Raw genomic sequence first — 17518 nt, forward strand, 5'->3', positions numbered from 1 at the left:
ATATTAGCACAGTCTTAAGTATGATGTCAGTGGCATCCAAAGTTCATTGCCAAGGTTCTTCAGAAGTGGTTTGCCATTACCTCCTTCCTATGGCTGAGAAAAAGTGACTGGCCCAAGGTCACCCAGCTGGCTTTGTGCCTAAGGTGGGACTAGAACTCACAGTCTCCTGGTTTCTAGCCTAATGCCTTAACCACTACACCAAACTGGCTGTAAAATTTCATATAGTCCTTATAAATTTTCACTTTTCCAATCCCTAGTATAATCATACATTAAGTAATATTCATTATGAATACTGGAAAAACATTTACTCAGCTGAATGCAGATGATGCAAATGACAGCTTCCAAAAAGCTAACTGGATTTAGAGATGTTCTCAAACTGACCAAGATAAAAACAAATAGAAGTTAAAATGGTCAAGCAGTAGTCACTAAATTTGTAATACTTAATGTGACATAAATTTGGAATGATGAAATACCTGGAGTAAGCAACACCATTGAAATAATTTAATTAAATATACATACAATCAAATGAAATATTTTGTTTTGCTCCTAGTTGTGATTCAAATGCCAAGTGTGTCCCTTGGGTGTCAAAATATTGCACATTTCTCTGTTGGGGAGTTAATCTTGTAGAATGCAATGAGGATTACTGGTTGTGCAATCTGATGGTTGTCTGTTTAGATATATCATCTGTTGAATTTGAAATGATATGATTACCACCCTTTCAGTTCATACAACCCTGAAAGAGGACAGAGCTTGTGTTTTCTTGCTGAATCCTGTGGATACATTAAATGAACCTTGTGTCACAGTTTAATCTAGAAGATAAACTATTCATAATAAGATCACATCAAGTTGTGTTCTTATAATGTGCTTTTGAAGGGTGACATAAATAAACAGATAGATAAGAAAAAATGTGTCTTATCCACGTTTTACAGAAGGTGCATGTAATAAATGGTTTCAGGATCAGTTTGCAAATTAGTGTAGGAGGATCAGGTGTTTCCACAACTCTGTGGGAAAAAAATATTGGAGTTCAATTGCATGGTCGCAGCTACCATCTTGACTGTACTGTCCTGCTCAGATACCCCCGAAAAGGATCTAACTTGAACTTAAGACAGAGAGAACTAAGTTTCCAAATGGTGTGAAAATAACATTGGGTAAAGCTCTCTGTATGACATCCTCTGCTTTTAGAAGAAAGTTGGGAAGACAAAGAATTATGCAAAAGGTTTTTGCTGCCAGGGTATGGCTAAAAGCACAGTTTTTGCTGAAGATGAATCTGGATCTAATCAGTATCTAAATAATACAATACCCCAGAACCCAATCTATGCTCTCTTGAATTCCACCCGAGGAAAAGAAGAGATATAAATGGAGTAACTGCTAAGTTTGTTCCACTGAATAATAATATTTATGAAAAGGACTAGTGTGTAACTCATGTTCTAAGCTGGCCCTTAAACTGAATGCTGCTTGTATTTTACTTGAGAACTTCAGTATTACTTCTAAAATTCACAAATTATTATAAAAAGAAACAGTATTGAAAACTAAAAACTCAATCTCATTGGCACATTTAGGAGGGATGTGATCAATTTTATCTCTGCAACCTATTTAATTCCCTTTTTAAAAATGAAAATAGTTACTGATGTATTTCATCTAGAACTTAAGTATATACTGTGCTGCTTGTTTCTGAGAGGGGGTTAAGTGAACTTAAGGAGTGGTATCAAGAGAGTAGAAAACCATCCAGTATAGATGGCTCAGATTCCTACTGTGTCAGTTTCTGGTGTTTGATAAGACACAAAGCAGTTTGGGAGAAAGCATGTCACTGGTATCCATGGCAACTCCAAAGATACTTTAGAACTCAGGGGGATAAAGTGAGCCACAGTAATGGGTTGCATTATAAGGGCAAAATGCACAAAAGGCTTAGACACATGCTTGTAATTAATTGCTGTAACAAGAAGATGTACCAGTTTAAATGCCACTTAAAAGCCTAAAGATATACTGGTTTTAAAAATGAATACATTCATAAATTTAAAATCTTACTATTAAAATATATATATGTAAAATCTTGTATACTAATAAATTGATTTGCTTCTATCAGGCCATAAAATATACATAAAAGCTGATGTGTGTCTCGTAAGTATTAAACCACAAGCCCTTCATGATGCTCTTTATGATGACTTTGCATTTTGAAGCATTGCCCATATGGTCTACTGTGTAAGGAATTACTAAAAATACATTTAATGTATGCTTTTGTTTTAATGGCATGATAACAATCATAGTTGAAAATTAAAGTAGAATTTCATTATTATTATTATGTCTTGAATTTAATTGAGAGAAAATAAATGGCAAGGTACTATGTGTGGGAGCTGAGCCAGATTTGCATGAGCCATATATTAAGATCTAAAAAACAGAAGAGTAATTTAGAGGAAATGTTTTAATTAAAAAAAAACCCAGCTAAAATTTATCAAAATAATCCTGTTTGTAAGGAACCTATCTTTGTGTATTACAATGCACTTTATCACATTATTTCTTCTTGGTTGCTATAGAAACTAATTCTGTTGCAGCTGTGATCACCTCTTAATATTGTAACATTAACCAAAGCGATGTTACAATACACATTTCTCACTATGAGTAAAGTGCTGTATTCTGTCTAGTTAAACCATGGACTTTATGTTTCAAAAGAATCTGAGTACATAAATGTTAATGTAATTATTTTTGAATGTTTCCAAAAGCTATGCTTTTCTACTTGTTGCAAGTTTGTAAGGAAATAGTACTTTAAAAAAAAATGAAATGTGTAGAACTGATAGAAGGCATAGACATAGCAATTTTTTTTGGCCAATGACCAGCACAAAATAAGAGACAAACAAATAGAAAATACAAAGCTACAACCCTAACCCCAAAAACACCTCACACAGGACAAGTATCTTGATAGTATATTCCAACACATATACTCTAAGACCAGAGTTATTCTCAAAAATAACATTAAAGCTATATAAGACTAAAACACAGTGAACCTAAGACCATTATGAAATAGTCCTGAAACAAAAAATAAAGTCTTTTAACAATATAACTATAATCTATAAAACTGCGGCATAATGAAACTGGATGGAGGGAAGAAGGAAGGAAGTTTACACTTGTACCAGCTTTTGCCTTACAGTATTTCCATTGAGGCAGTACAAATCCTAGCTACTGAGGGGTGATGTAGGGTTTCAAATCTTCTAAAATGAACTTCACAAGTATGTCCAGTCTTCTAGCATGGTTGCATAACAGGGATGAAATAAGCAAGCATGGCTGCTTGTTTCTATCTCATTAGCACCACATGTACAGGAATGCTCAGTTAATGGAATTTTAGCATACCTGCCTTGCAGCAATGCAGAGGGAAATATGTTGTATCTAGCTACTGTATAAAGAATGCTTTCCTCAGCTTGGGGAAAGGTGAGGGTATGTAAATAGTTTGCTTGTTTCCATATGCCTGTAACAACACAAATTCTCTTATTCTGGGACAACCTATTTACTTCAACATGATGTTCCATATCATTCATTATTTGGGTGAGTGTTTGCTAAACCTGATCTTATCCAAACAACATTAAAAGTAGTGCTTAAAGTCCATATAATGCAAGTTTTCGTTCTACCACCAATTTCCAGTTTGAAAAAAAAAACTAAAGGTGGCAAACTTATTGGAAAGAACTGAATTTTCAGCCAATAACCATCAGCCTCCAAGCTCATATCTGAAGTTTAGGCATTGTTGCCTCCAGTCTAACCTGGGTGTTGGTTGTCCTGTTAGAATCAGCAAATATGGTTCTTAAACATTTCATTTGCACTGGCTCCAGCTTGTCCTTCTTGGCATAAAGTCCCATCTGCATACCTTATAAGATGTGGGCCAAAGATTTTGTTTTAATGAAATTGGCATTAATTGGTCATCTTTATTAAAGAAAAAGCATTTAATAGCAGTTGCCAATCTTGAGACTAGATGTGCTACATAATCATGGTGTGTGCTCCAGGTCCATTTGGAGTAGAAGACCACCCCAAGATATTTGAAGGTATTGACTTGGTCTATCCTATTCCCCTCTATTATCCAGCTTTTGCTTTCTTGGCAGAAACTAGGAATTTTGATTTTTTGAAATTAAGTACCAGATGGTTTTGCTTGCTAAAGTGAAATGTGGCTGTTACTGCTCTTTTTAAGTCCAATAGGGGTCTATGATATAATAGTAGTATTGTCTGCATAAAGAATTATGGGGATATCATGCCCTGCTATCTATTTTGGTGAGCATGAAAATTAGGATTATATAAAATATCAACCATAGAATGAATGAATGAATGAATGAATGAATACACACACACACACACACATACAAACACAGTATATTTGTGTGTGTATGTGTGTATAAAAACAAATAAGGAGCTAAGATAAATCCCTGATAAACTCCTCTTGCACCCATATGGTGCCAGACAGGGACTCAAGTGAGTTTTTAGATTTTGAATCCACCTGTGAATATCTAGAAATGTTCTTTGGAAAAAGCTTAAGAACACATCTATTGATAGATGCCTTCTTTTTTTTTGCTGTAGAATTTATATTCAAACATTTCTCTAAGAGTGAATAAGGTTGTGAACAGAGGTGTCCGCCATTTCTTTTCCTTTAAAAGGGACTTATATTGTATCTTCTAGTTCCATAAGGATTGAAGGTGGGCCTTTAAGCGGTATTGTTTGCACACTTTATACGCAAATCTATATTTCTCATTAATCTGCACACCTTCGTGATCAAATCACTTTTGATATTTTATGCCTCATTTATGATAGCAATTCTTTCTATAGTAAAAAAAACACACATTTATAATTAATAATTAGCAGGTTATATAAATCTAAGAACCCTTCATATTAGCTACAAGTCATGATCAAATATTTAATATAGCTGTTGAGGACAGCATTCAGCAAAAACTTTAGCAGTTCTCTCATTCCATCTCATTCATACCACAATGGTCTTTCACTTAACAGTACAATTTTTTTCTGTCCCTAAGTTCTGAATAATTTATACATAGAAAAGAGGAGGAGCTTAATGCTCCCCTTAATACTCAGATGAGAATATTGGGAGTAGGTTTTTTTGTCTTTGAGACACTAGAGAAAATACTTCTCTAATACTGTTTCACACTTTTTTGTTAAATACTTTTGCATCTTCGTTGATTTTGGATAGAATTGGCTATGGAAACATTTTAAAATTCATTACAGCAGATTAATATACTACTGTGCTTGCACTAAGGGAAAGAAAATAAATTTGCTTTTGTCTTTTTGTTGTCTGCTTAGTTCCAAAATATAATGGTATATTAAAATGGAAGAAATCAAAATGGATATTTGTTTATAGCTCTGTAAGAAAGCACTGAAACGTTTTAGTAGAATATAAAATCATTTAGCTTAAGATTGGATTTGCAATAAAATATTTTTGTTTGTTTCAGAATCATTATAACCACATTTTACAGCTGCAGCTATCAGATTTCTTAGCGCTTACCTACTTATCCACCACCTTCAGTTGGCTTGTTTTACAAGCTAGTAAAACAGTAATTTCAAATTAGGTATTTAAAATGTTATATTTTATACCAATGATATTGTTTAGGGCATGAAATAATAACAGTAAATAGTAAATACATCAGAAACGTTTATTGTACTTTTAAGCAGCTAAATTTAATTGGTGGGGGTGGGGGGACAAACCTGTATATCGTGATTTTGCCAATATTATTTTACAAAAAATACAGTTTACAAGAGCAAGTTCTTGACAATATCCTTAGTGTAGATTCATATGCTGAGTCTTTTTTGGGAGCTGTTCCCCAGCTTCTTCCCCCTTATTTGCAACTTCACTTGCCCACTAATTAACCACTACTAATTAATTGCATTAGTGATGAAGATCCACTTGATTTTGTTTATAAATATCTGTAAGAGTGAAGTGGGGAAAAGGTGTGCTAAAATATAGATGCAGTGTTAATATTTTTACATTTAGTGCAGAAAGTCATTGCTTAGGGACAGAAACATGAACTGGTAATTAAAGTGTTTCAGTTCATATCAAATATAGTATCCACTTCTTACCAATTTCAATATTTTCATTAATCGGGTTGTTCTTGTATGAATTGCACTAAGAGCTAAAATACATATTACAACCAGCTCTATTATTTTCTTCTTTTTTTTTTAATACTGAAGAATAGGGAACTGACTATAGTGACTTTAATTGATGAGCATTATAGGCAAAAATATCTAGAAGGAGTCAGGATGGGGAATGCTGTTTAGATAGTAAATTAAAAGAGGCGTACCTAACTGATAGTTTGGTGTTTGAACAAGACAGTTAAACCATCTTCAAGTGAATGTGGATGGCTGGCTCTCCTTGTTCCTTTCTTCTCTCCTCCTTTTTCATTCATTCTGTCAGTTTCTCTTTTTCTTCTTCTCCCTAGTACAGAGTTGATAACTAATGAAGAAACTTATTATGCCATGTCTTCCATAACTTAACAATCTGGAATTTTCTATCTTTTGAGTGGATTTTTTTTTTTTAAATGAATTTTAATTTCTTTGGTTAAACAAATAAGAAACTGCCGTGTCATCTGTTATTCTTTTTACATATATTTTAACATTTTAGCAGATTTCACAGGAAAAAAAGTACCTAAATCCACCCCCACTTTGACTTTTATTCCTCTAAATAGGCCATTGCGTATATTTTATTGATTCACTAAAGATATGCAGCCTGTGTCTGGAATTTCTCCAGGAAATGTGAAATTAGTCACAACTATGAACAGTAGCCAGGACTTTCTAGTTTGTTTTCCTAACCATTTTTAAAGGATTTTGTTTAATATTAAAGATTATCTTAATTTTTTAAGCAGTTAAATAATTAAAACTGCATAAAACTGAATTATCTGTGTTTGGTGTTTTCCTGCCAAATTTCAGCACCCACAGCTGGGGTGACTTTGGGGACTGCAAAAATCAGGTTTGGAGGTGGAATGTGGCTTGTCAGACTATAGCTTGCAAACTTTGATCCTAGGTGGAACTTGTTTCTGGCTATTTTTTTAATTATTTATTTGCCAACCCCTGTAAAGTTACAACTACCACAATATTACCTGCCTTCACTTCTCATAACACATATTTATTTTCTTGCTTTCATATTTATTATTTTCATTTTGGTAAATAGATTTTATAAGTAAAACTTTTGTAACTGGAACCTGAGGCAACCTGTTTCATTGTAAGATAGCTGTGCACCCTTGTGTAATTTCACTTGTATAATCTTTTTGTTTGAAAAGAAAGGAGGGAGGAAAATGTTCCATGTCTTAATTAAATATTTATTATTGATATTCTATACTCTATATAGAGCAGGGTTATTTGGTGAGATGAACTCCAAAAATATTAAAACATGAAAATTCCATTTACACTCAGTACACTGGAGTAGCATAGTAGAAACCTCTGTGGGTATTTAATATTTCAAAATAAAGGATTTTGTTTAATTTTTAAACATGTATTTCATTTTATGTTTTATTTAAATTGTTTTAACATTTGCCTAGAAGTCTCTGTAGAATTAAAACTTTTGAAACTTAGGTTAGATTAAAAATAGACATGAAGAGTGCTGCATAAAAAAGAATAGCAGAAAAAGGGGGTTGGGGTACCAGAGTATACCACTGAGAATTAAAACAGCCCTGCTTACAAAGCATTATTTACAAAAATAAGCTGTACAGTCCTAAGGAAACTTGATAGAATCAGGCTGATAATTAATATCGATATGTATGTCTTCCATGTACTAATTTAAAGGAATAAAAAAGAAGCTCCAAGTTAATGTGCAAAATGGGATTTGGTGTAGCTATTCTTTAGCTAGGGGTTTTGGACCACACAAATGAGGCAACATTTTCCAGATGTTAATGAAACAAATATATATATAGCTCACGGAAACTAAATATTAAAACAAGAGTAGGAAGAGATGATAGAGACCTTTGGGACACTGCAGGGCATGCAAAATAACTGGCATTAATATTGTGTTTTTGGAAGGACCTAATGTGGAAGACTAAATTAAAGTAAGAGAAACTGAACAACTGAAGACATTGAAGTTGAGAGGGGTGGGATGGAGATTGCAATTAAAACATTAATGTTAATAGTTAAAGATCGTGATTTATTTCTTTCCTACAGGAACTTGTTCATAGTCCACTGAAACTGGTTAGTAGCATTAATAGTTTCTCCAACTCTTTTTTTCCTCCAGAGAATAGACTCCTGTAGTATTATCTCAGGCAAATTTTAGACAGAGCTAATAAATGTAAAGTGCCTGGAGTCAATTGTTGCTGACAGTACATACATTTTCAAAAAATAAACATTCTCAGATATTTTACTTGAAACTTTCATTATATAAATCCTAGCTAATGAAAAATTTTATTTTTTGTTTTGTGGGAAATAGGTGGGGGAATGCAAATGTTCTACATTCTTGAATGGATTTCTCCTTACAGATTATTTCTGTAATCATATGCTTGATTATTTCTCCTTAGAGTTTCTTCTGTCTCTCCTGCTTTAAAATACATTATGATGTTCCACTGATTTACAAACTTTAATTATTGTAAAGTTTTTTTGAGGTTTGTTTAATGTTAAATTTAATAATTGATTGATTATATTTTCATTAATGTGAATATGATGAGATACTGATTTTGAAAAAAAATGCCATGCTTGTTTTCAGATGATGCATGTTTGTGTGTGACATATCAAACACTTTTATTTTAAAAGATGCAGTCTTTTCATTGTGATAGAGTTAGAAAGTAGAATGACATGTCAATGTTTTATACCTGGGTATAAATTTTAAAGTATCTTATTATGTAGGGTTATCTTTTTAATTAGATAAAATATTTTAGTTGATTCATTTCAGTAATTAACTAAATCACATAAGTAAGACCATTTCTGATAATTTGGCTATTGTTTTTGACATGTGTAATGCAAGGACAAAGGTCCTTGATATACTTTGCAGAATCAGAACTGTGACTGAATGTAGAATCAGGACAAGAGCTAAATGATAGCAGTCAAGGAAGTATTATGCATAGTGACAGATGGAAGATTATTATTCAAGGCAAAGTTATAATCCAGAAAAGAGGACCCATATGAAAATATAATAGTGGTTTCTATTGCATATACAAGGTTGAAATATAGTTGGACAGATGAAAATTAGCAAAAATGGGCCATTCTGGAAGATTGGGGCAGAAAAACACTTATCAGGATCTATGAGTCATTAGCAGGATATATAGACTATGCTCAATACATTTCTTTTTAGATCAGAACCCCACTTTGAATATGGTCTAGCTAAACAAATCCTATACTTATCTCCAAGCCATATTACTTACAAAATGAAAGTCTATGCTGTCATTTCTTCACAGCAGACTGTATTCAAAGAATGAGACAAACACCTCCCCTTGATGAATTGCAGCCTCCACCATACCAGGATGATAGTGGCTCTCCGCATCTCTCCCGTACGCCGTCTGAAGTTGGTGAGAGCAAATGTGAACTCTCTCAGTGCAGCAACAGTCCAAGATGTTCTTATAAATGCCCAAGTGAAGGAAGTAATGGGCATGAAATAGAAAGTTTCCATAACAAAGGATATGAAGAAGATGTACCTAGCGATAGTACTGCTGTCCTTAGCCCAGAGGTAAACAGTCTTCCACAAAAATTTAGCATAAAATGAAGCAAGTTCTCTGAGTTTTGCACTCAGTTGGACTTCTGTTGTGTATTGACAGGTATCCATTGGTCTACATAGGTGCTTTCTGAGAAACAATTAAAAAGAAAACCTCTTTAAACACTTTCAGGTTAATTGATAACAGAGATGTCAAAGCTCTTTGTTATTACAGAAGGAAGGCCAGTATAAGAGCACTGCTTTACTATGCTTGCAGTGCATAGTAAAGTCTTGGAGTCTTCACATTAAAATACTGTGGTGGAGGTCCTGTAAGAATATACCATAAGGTAAGTAGGGCTCCTGAGCTAATAGTTATATTTCCCTACTTCAAGGCATACTATGCTCCCCAACTGCATATAACTCTCATCCTCTTTTGATGGTGCATTCCCCCCCACATTCTGAAATAGGAAACACATGAAAGCTCTAACTGTATGCCAGATTATATACTTTTCACAGTTTACAACAAAAAGAATATAACAGATACTTGTTGACTATGTTATTTTGACTCTTGCCCTTTCCACAAATGTTAACTGTTGCCTCTGACCACCAAAAGGTTGCTCACTTTTGTCCTCTTGCATAATATGCAAGCAAGTAGGATGCCGCACCTAGCTGACTTTAGCTATTCTCAAAAGGTTAAGCAGGGTCTGACTTGTTTAGTGCTTGGATAAGGTAAAAAAGGTAAATGTTCCCGCTTAGTCATGTCTGACACTAGGGGCGGTGCTCATCTCTGTTTCATGGACGAAGAGCCAGCGTTGTCTGAAGACACTTCCACAGTCATGTGGTCAGCATGACAGTCACGGAACGCTGTTACCTTCCCGCCGAAGCGGTACCTATTTATCTACTCGCATTTACATGCTTTTGAATTTGCTAGATTGGAAAGAGCTGGGGCGAGTGTGGGAGTTCACTCCGCCATGTGGCACTTGGGTCTCAAACCGCTGAACTTGCAACCTTCCGGTCAACAAGCCTGGCGTCTTAACCACTGAGCCACCACGCCCCCTGCTTGGATAAGAGAGACCTGAAAATCCAGTGTTGTAGACTAAGCTGGAAGTTGTAAAACATCCTGTGAGAAGGCGGTTGCAAACCACTTCCCAACTGTTGCCAAAAAACCTATGTAGACATGCCCATGAAATCACCAGAACTCAAGCTCAACTAGAAGAAACGTTACCTTTTTACTGTTACATAACCAGCTGAGATTGGAAGTTCAGCCTTAGAGGAGCAGACAAAAGTGTAATATCTGTATCTACCACTTGAGCTTCATGATATTTCATTTAAAACTAGGCCCATTTTCCTTTCCCTTTCTCTAAATGCATACTTTGTAAAAGAGAATCAAGGAATTAAGGATGGATGAGTTGTTCATACAACTATCCAGAGGCGTTTGTAGGATCCAGCATTTGTATCAAAACAGCATTACATTATGCAATCTCTGTCACCTTTGCTAATGCATGCAAAGTCCTGATTTAAAACCACCTACCTACTATATCAGGCACCTAATTCGGATTACCACCACCTGCTTTTTACATGTTAAAAGCTATTCACACAAAAGTTACACTGTGAATGTCATCTAATTTTGCATTTAGTTCTGTAATTTTTTTGTAGTCCTTGCTTCTATGTAATAACCAATTTGGCCAAAGGTTTATCATGCAATTTTCTGTTTTATATTTACAGTATATTTGTTGTTATTATTATTGCATTCAGTATAATTTTGTTTGAAACGGTGTGTCTTGGTTATTCTTTCTTGCATTTTAATGAAAAGCTACAATACAGCACAAATACTTCAAATATATGAGACATTGATAATTGTGTGGTTCCATGAGACAAAAATCCATCATCCATAGCAGGGCAATACTGTCCTTCAGAATCAGAATACATTTATTGTTGTAACCATAGATTATAAAACATAATCACTAGGGCTGCACAGAGCTTTGAAGGGATGTTTTGCATCAATGAATGTTCATACAAAAAAAAAGTTTTGAAATTTTTGTTGGGGGAGTTGTTTTGCGAATCAGCTCCCCCAACAACATGCATATGCTTCTAATAGTGAAACAGCTGCGTTAAGGTGTCATCCAGCAGCTCTTAGCTAGAAGAGGCTTCCCTTCTTCCAGTGACTAGCACTGTCAGATAAGGCCTTAAGGCGACAAATCTTGCTGAGCCGAAGTCAAGTCCTCATCTACGTGTAGTTTAAAATATGGCACAAAGGAAAAATATACTATAAACTGATGTTTATAGTTGATAAACTGCAAATAGAATTATGTTAAATACCTAAAATTACAATATTAATTTTATAAATAATAATGATAATCCAAACTCTACAAGTTAACCAAATTTCTGGAAGTCCCCATTCTAATTTTAAAAGACAATAAAATAAAAATGGTCAGTCACTAACTGACATAGAGAATTGCATCCCTTACCACATATCTTTATTAGGGTCAAGCAAATGGCACAGAATTTGTGCCCTGCAACAATTAAGAAATGTAGAATGCACACCACCACAAATCAAAAGTCATGTGAACAGTTGGCAGTGAAATAAAATACATGAGTAGATATATTAGTAGAGATGTGCAAATGTTTTGATGTCGCAATATTACAACCCCCAAATGTCCCATTATGTTCTTGGAAAGGTCATTCTGATTTTGAGGTTGGAAGGAGAGGTGCATTTTGATCCTATCAGAAGTCTTGAAATGCACCATATTGAGGTCAGAGCAATCTATTTTGAGGTTAGACCTATACCTATATTGGAATATTCCAATGAGCCATTCTGACAGTGGGACACTTTGGACATTTGGAGATTGGCATACTTACATTGCAAAATGTTTTTCACACTTCTATTAGGCAGTATTTAGAGTATTTCACTTATCAGATCATTTATACATCTCTTTGGTTTAAGGCCCATCTCCTCTAAATCTTCAAATTCTCCCCTCTGTTCTAAGTATAAGGTCCAATAAGACTTTGGATATTCTCTTCCCCATGTCCCATTGTAGCTCTTTTTGCAATCTGTAAAAGCATATTCTTGTCGCTGTACATATAGTCCTTAATAGAATATTTGATTGCTCTGTGTGTGAAATGAACAAAAATGTCTTATAATGCAAGTGAAAATGTTATTTTCAAATTATTTTTTGTAATAATCGTACACATACATAAATTACTTTTATTCATATAAGTAGCAATGTACAGATGTACATGAATGTAAATCCACTTTTTTCTATCTCGTTTAGGATCTGTCAGTTCAAGGATCATCATCACAGCTCCCTAAATCTTTTGATCCAGAACCAGAAGCTAAACATGGCACCTTAGATGTGACTTTTGACTATGACTCACAAGAACAGAGGCTTCTGATAACAGTGACAGCTGTCACAGACATTCCAAATTATAGCAGGACAAGTGGAAGTCTGTGGCAAATACACCTGGTTCTCCTTCCTGTCAAAAAACAGAGGGCAAAAACCAGCATCCAGCGTGGTCCTTGCCCTGTCTTCACTGAGACATTTAAATTTAATCATATTGAATCTGAGATGATTGGGAATTATGCAATACGCTTTAGACTATACAGTATACATCGTGTAAAAAGGGAAAGGATTCTAGGAGAAAAGGTATTTTACTTAACCAAGTTAAATCTTCAAGGAAAAGTATCAGTCCCGGTGACACTAGAACCAGCATACAACATTTCTGTAAGTATTAAATCAAATAGAATAAATGTGCAATTGTGTAAATGATTCTGAATAGAGGACTTATTTGTGCTACTAGCAAATGGCTAAGTGTTACAGCTAAGTGTTGCTGTAAGGTAGTTGTTAGAATAAGGAAAGTTATCCTAAAGACCACCCTCCATTATCTCTTATCTGTTATCACTGGTCACGCTGGCTGGGTGCCATGAGAGTTCAGTAATCTCTGAAAGGTCGCAGATTCATTTCAAATCAAAGTCAAGGTATTGGTTTTGATCTGCAAACCCTTAAAAGATTTGAGACCCAGGTGTATGGCAAGATGCCTCTCTCTTTCCTAACTAGCTTGTGTCATCCAACTACTGTGGAAGGCTCATTGATAGAATTTACTCCTAGTGGTGTTCCAGTTATGAGAAGTGCTTGCTTCCAAGAAGTGCAATGTTTGCTTGCTAGAAGTATGCCTCGTGCTAAAGTTACGGATGGTTTGGTGCCTGGCTGGAACGTATTTGTCTGCTCAGACATTTTAAAGCAATTTCTTGCTATTGTAATGCATGTGATTAAACCTTTTGTTTCCGCTGATTGGTTCTTTCTGTTGATTGGTGTGGGTTCTTTTTCAATATTTTACTGTTGCTTGTTTGAATACTGCTGTTACCTCCTCAGGGATCTTTTTTTTTAATGAAGGGCAGAATATAAGTAGAAATTGATAATAAGGTGTTATGTACAGTTTTATTCTGATGCAAGAAGCTTTTTTATTTTTTGGTGGGGGGAGAGGATTGTTTAAAAAGAGCTCATTTTTCTAAGTACAGGTATGTTGCCCTAACACCCATAACTAGTCTTAGAGATCTCAGTATAAATAAATTATTTATACAAATCAAATAAAGATATTTGATGTGGTGTCTTTGTCCCATATGTTGATCTTTTTAACTGAATGAAATGTGTATTTTTTTTTCCCTGAAAGAAGAGGTGGGATTGTTTCCTGGTCTAGAAAGATCCATATATGCTCTGTGTATCCACATTGTGTGGATCCCGTTGCCTGAACAGATAAAAATTTGAAGAATAGGAGTAAGCTTTATTTATAGTACACAAAGCTTTAGTATGAGTTACTTAGGACAGAAGGGGGACTAACAAAAGGCATTTTACTGATTGAAGCAAAGGGAAAGGTTTTCCTTTTTTTTTTTTAACTCTCTCTATACACAAGTCATCTAATAAATTAAGTTTAGAAAAGGAAGCAAGGTAGCCTAGTGGATGCACCACTGTTCCAGCCTCCAGATTCTGCTGCATGAGCCATTAGGCAAGGCTTGTTCTGCTTCAGAAGATGGCATCACTATGCAGGAATTTTTGGTATATGTGAAATAACATTCCTTTTTTCTTTGACATTACCATTGTGAATATTTGATTACAGAATTGGTTCACTTTGCTTCACATCATATTTTTATGAGAAAAGCATGGCCATTCAAAGGAAATGGAATGCAGTGTTATTCTGTACATAAATGTTCAGAAGTGTCACTGAAATTAGTAGGACTTTTCTGTATAGGCTCAAGACAGCATCTACAAAATTGGAATATTCAATTCACAAATTCACAAAATTCTCTGTGGTAGATTGAGCTAAGATACAGTAGGTAACTGACCTGAACTTACTCAGTGAGCTTCTTTGACAGAATATGTACTTAAAGCTGTTTACTTGGCCCTCATCCAACACCCTAATCACTGTACCACACTGTAGGAGGAGAACCATGTTAGTCCGTGGTAACAAAATCACGAGGAGTTTGATAGCACTTTTAATAAAATATGTTAGTCTGAAAAGCTGCTACTAGACTCCTTTACACTGAGTCTCCATAAAACAGTGGAATTCAAAGCTAATTCATTTGCTTTCTAATTTGCCATCCTCCCCCATTCTTTATATGAACTGTAGACTTTGATTTTTATCAACAAGTTCTCATTATGCTTTGCGGGGGGAGGGGAGACTGTAGATAGTTACTTTGAAATACTTGTCATCATAGTGCAATAATTTTTACCCTACAGTTAGGAAATTAGCATTGGTCCCTGATATAATAAATCATCTACATTTAGCTTAGTGACATTGAGAACAATTGCCGTAATAGTCTATTACTATTAGAACTTGAAAAACGTTAAGTACAAGAAAATGTACTTAATGTACATTATGTAGAAATGTACAAGAAAATAATTTCTTGTACTTTTCTACATAATTTAGTCAGCTTAAAACAGTAGTTTACCTCAAGACTGTGTAATGAATAGTAACATAAGTTAAGTCACATATCAAAACCGATTCTGTTATAGTTTTAAAAAGTCTCCAAGGTACGTTAAGTCTTCAAGCTTCTGAACAAGAAAGATACAGTTCAATCTGTATTTACTGACTGTAATAATGCCATAAAATGTAAAAAGATTTCTGGTGGAAACATTCTCTAAGCCACTTAAACGTTTTGTGTAATATGTAAAAGCAGCATTCAGACGCCTCTCTTTAATTGAGGCTCACCATTCTACCTGAATACCTGTGAGTGCAAGAGCACACTATGAGATTTTTGATTGACATGTCTGAGATCACTGTCATCTGCAAGGCTGCCTTAAGGAAACCTTAAAAGAGCAATAACTAAAGCCTCAGCTCAAGATGTGCGTATCATTTTATCTTGTGCTATGGGTTGGGTCTGGATGTCAGTTCTTGCAAATGGCAGTCTTGAATTCAAGGAAAGGTTCTGATTCAGAGGATGATTCTTGCTGAGAGAATGGAAATGGGCACAGCTTGTATCAATTCTCCCCTTCTCCTTCATCCCCACATGCCTCTCCAATCTACTTTAAAAATTGGATGACATAATAGAATAATGTGGGGGTGGGAAACAGAAATTGCCTTCTATTCCTTTCTACCATTGAGAACATTTTCAGGAAACGTTCATTCAAGGGTTGCTATGTCAAGCAGAAGCAAACTTCGGGCTCAAACCCAACATATTTATTGGCTACTATTATAAGTGTAGTCATAAGATGTACAACACAGAATATGTATTACTAGGCAGAATGTTTGAGCCACCTGAAATAATTCTATATGGCTTGTCTGAATAAGTGAAAAACTATAGCTCAAATCAAGAGCTACTAATAATCTGGAGATACCAGGAAAAGAAATTGTTTGTAATGGTGGGAAAGGCACAAAACGTAGAAAAACTACTTTTTAAAACAGGAAACCGGTTAAGTTCTAAGCTTCCTAAGCTTCTGTTAGATTTTTTAAAAATTTACTACTTCTATATAATTGTTTTTTTTCTTCATATATTTACGGTTGAGAGCCAGTGTGGTAAAGTAGTTAAGGTGCTGAATTAGAACTGGGAAGATCCAAATTCTAGTCTTCCCTTACGCATAGTTGCTAGCTGGGTGACTTTGAGCCAGTCATTCTCTTTCAACCCTAAACTGGAAAGTCAAAAATTTGCTATCTACCAACCTGTTCTGGACCAGTATATTTCATAATCTTCAGTAAGAGGCCTTCATCCTGCAGTAGATTAATGATGATGATGATGATGATAGCATTTAATTTCCTGTATAGTGTGGTAACATGGTAGAAATCTTTCATATGTCTTTTTAATAATAAACTCATGTGATTGCTTGAGTCACAGTGGCTTCAATTAATATCATTAATTAAATGATTAATTACTGATCAAGGTATCTCTCCTGCCAGGTTAATTAAATTAAATATGCCATTAATAACAAAGGTCTTCATTATTAAAAACTCTTCTGTTCCATGTTGAAGACATGAAGCTGTCCAATACTATGATCATCTAGTACTGCTTAATTTTGTGGACAGCCAGCTCTCTTAGATTTCAGGTTTTTTCTAGTCTGCTGAGAATGGAAATTGAAGGAAGATATTGTAATTGTTTAGAAGTTAGTGCTCATTTAAATTTCTTCACTAGAATGTTTAGCTTTGAATTATCTGGTCTCATTTCTTAAGTGGGATAATTTGTTTGAAATTCTCAATTGTTCCATTGTTTTTTTATTTAAAATTTTGTGCAAAACTATTCCATCAGTGTCCTTCAGTGGCACAGGCTCTTTGATCAAGTTTAAGCATCTGTCAACAGGATGACTGGAAGTTATTCCCAGGCGTTAAAGATGGAGCTGACAGGAAAGGGTTAATTCCACCTCTTCCAGTCAGAAGGCAGAACTAAGACTTCTGCATTGTATGGAGGTAGCCCCTTCCAAATCAGTCTCAGCTCTGCCATCTAGAAAAAAA

General features: G+C 34.8%; 1 protein-coding gene across 3 annotated transcripts in view; it reads left to right on the forward strand.

Moving 5' to 3' along the window:
* The window catches only part of SYT14 (synaptotagmin 14), an 81975-nt gene that overhangs the window by 48838 nt on the left and 15619 nt on the right, over positions 1-17518 (forward strand). For 2 of the 3 annotated variants that reach the window (XM_063303044.1, XM_063303030.1), the window contains 2 exons: positions 9351-9619; positions 12856-13305. In XM_063303044.1, the coding sequence (XP_063159114.1) occupies positions 9351-9619; positions 12856-13305 (719 nt within the window). The remainder of the gene's footprint in view (positions 1-9350; positions 9620-12855; positions 13306-17518) is intronic. The other variant, XM_063303037.1, reaches the window with a different exon arrangement.

This window comes from Candoia aspera, chromosome 1 (genome assembly GCF_035149785.1).
Source record: "Candoia aspera isolate rCanAsp1 chromosome 1, rCanAsp1.hap2, whole genome shotgun sequence".
Lineage (NCBI taxonomy): Eukaryota > Metazoa > Chordata > Lepidosauria > Squamata > Boidae > Candoia > Candoia aspera.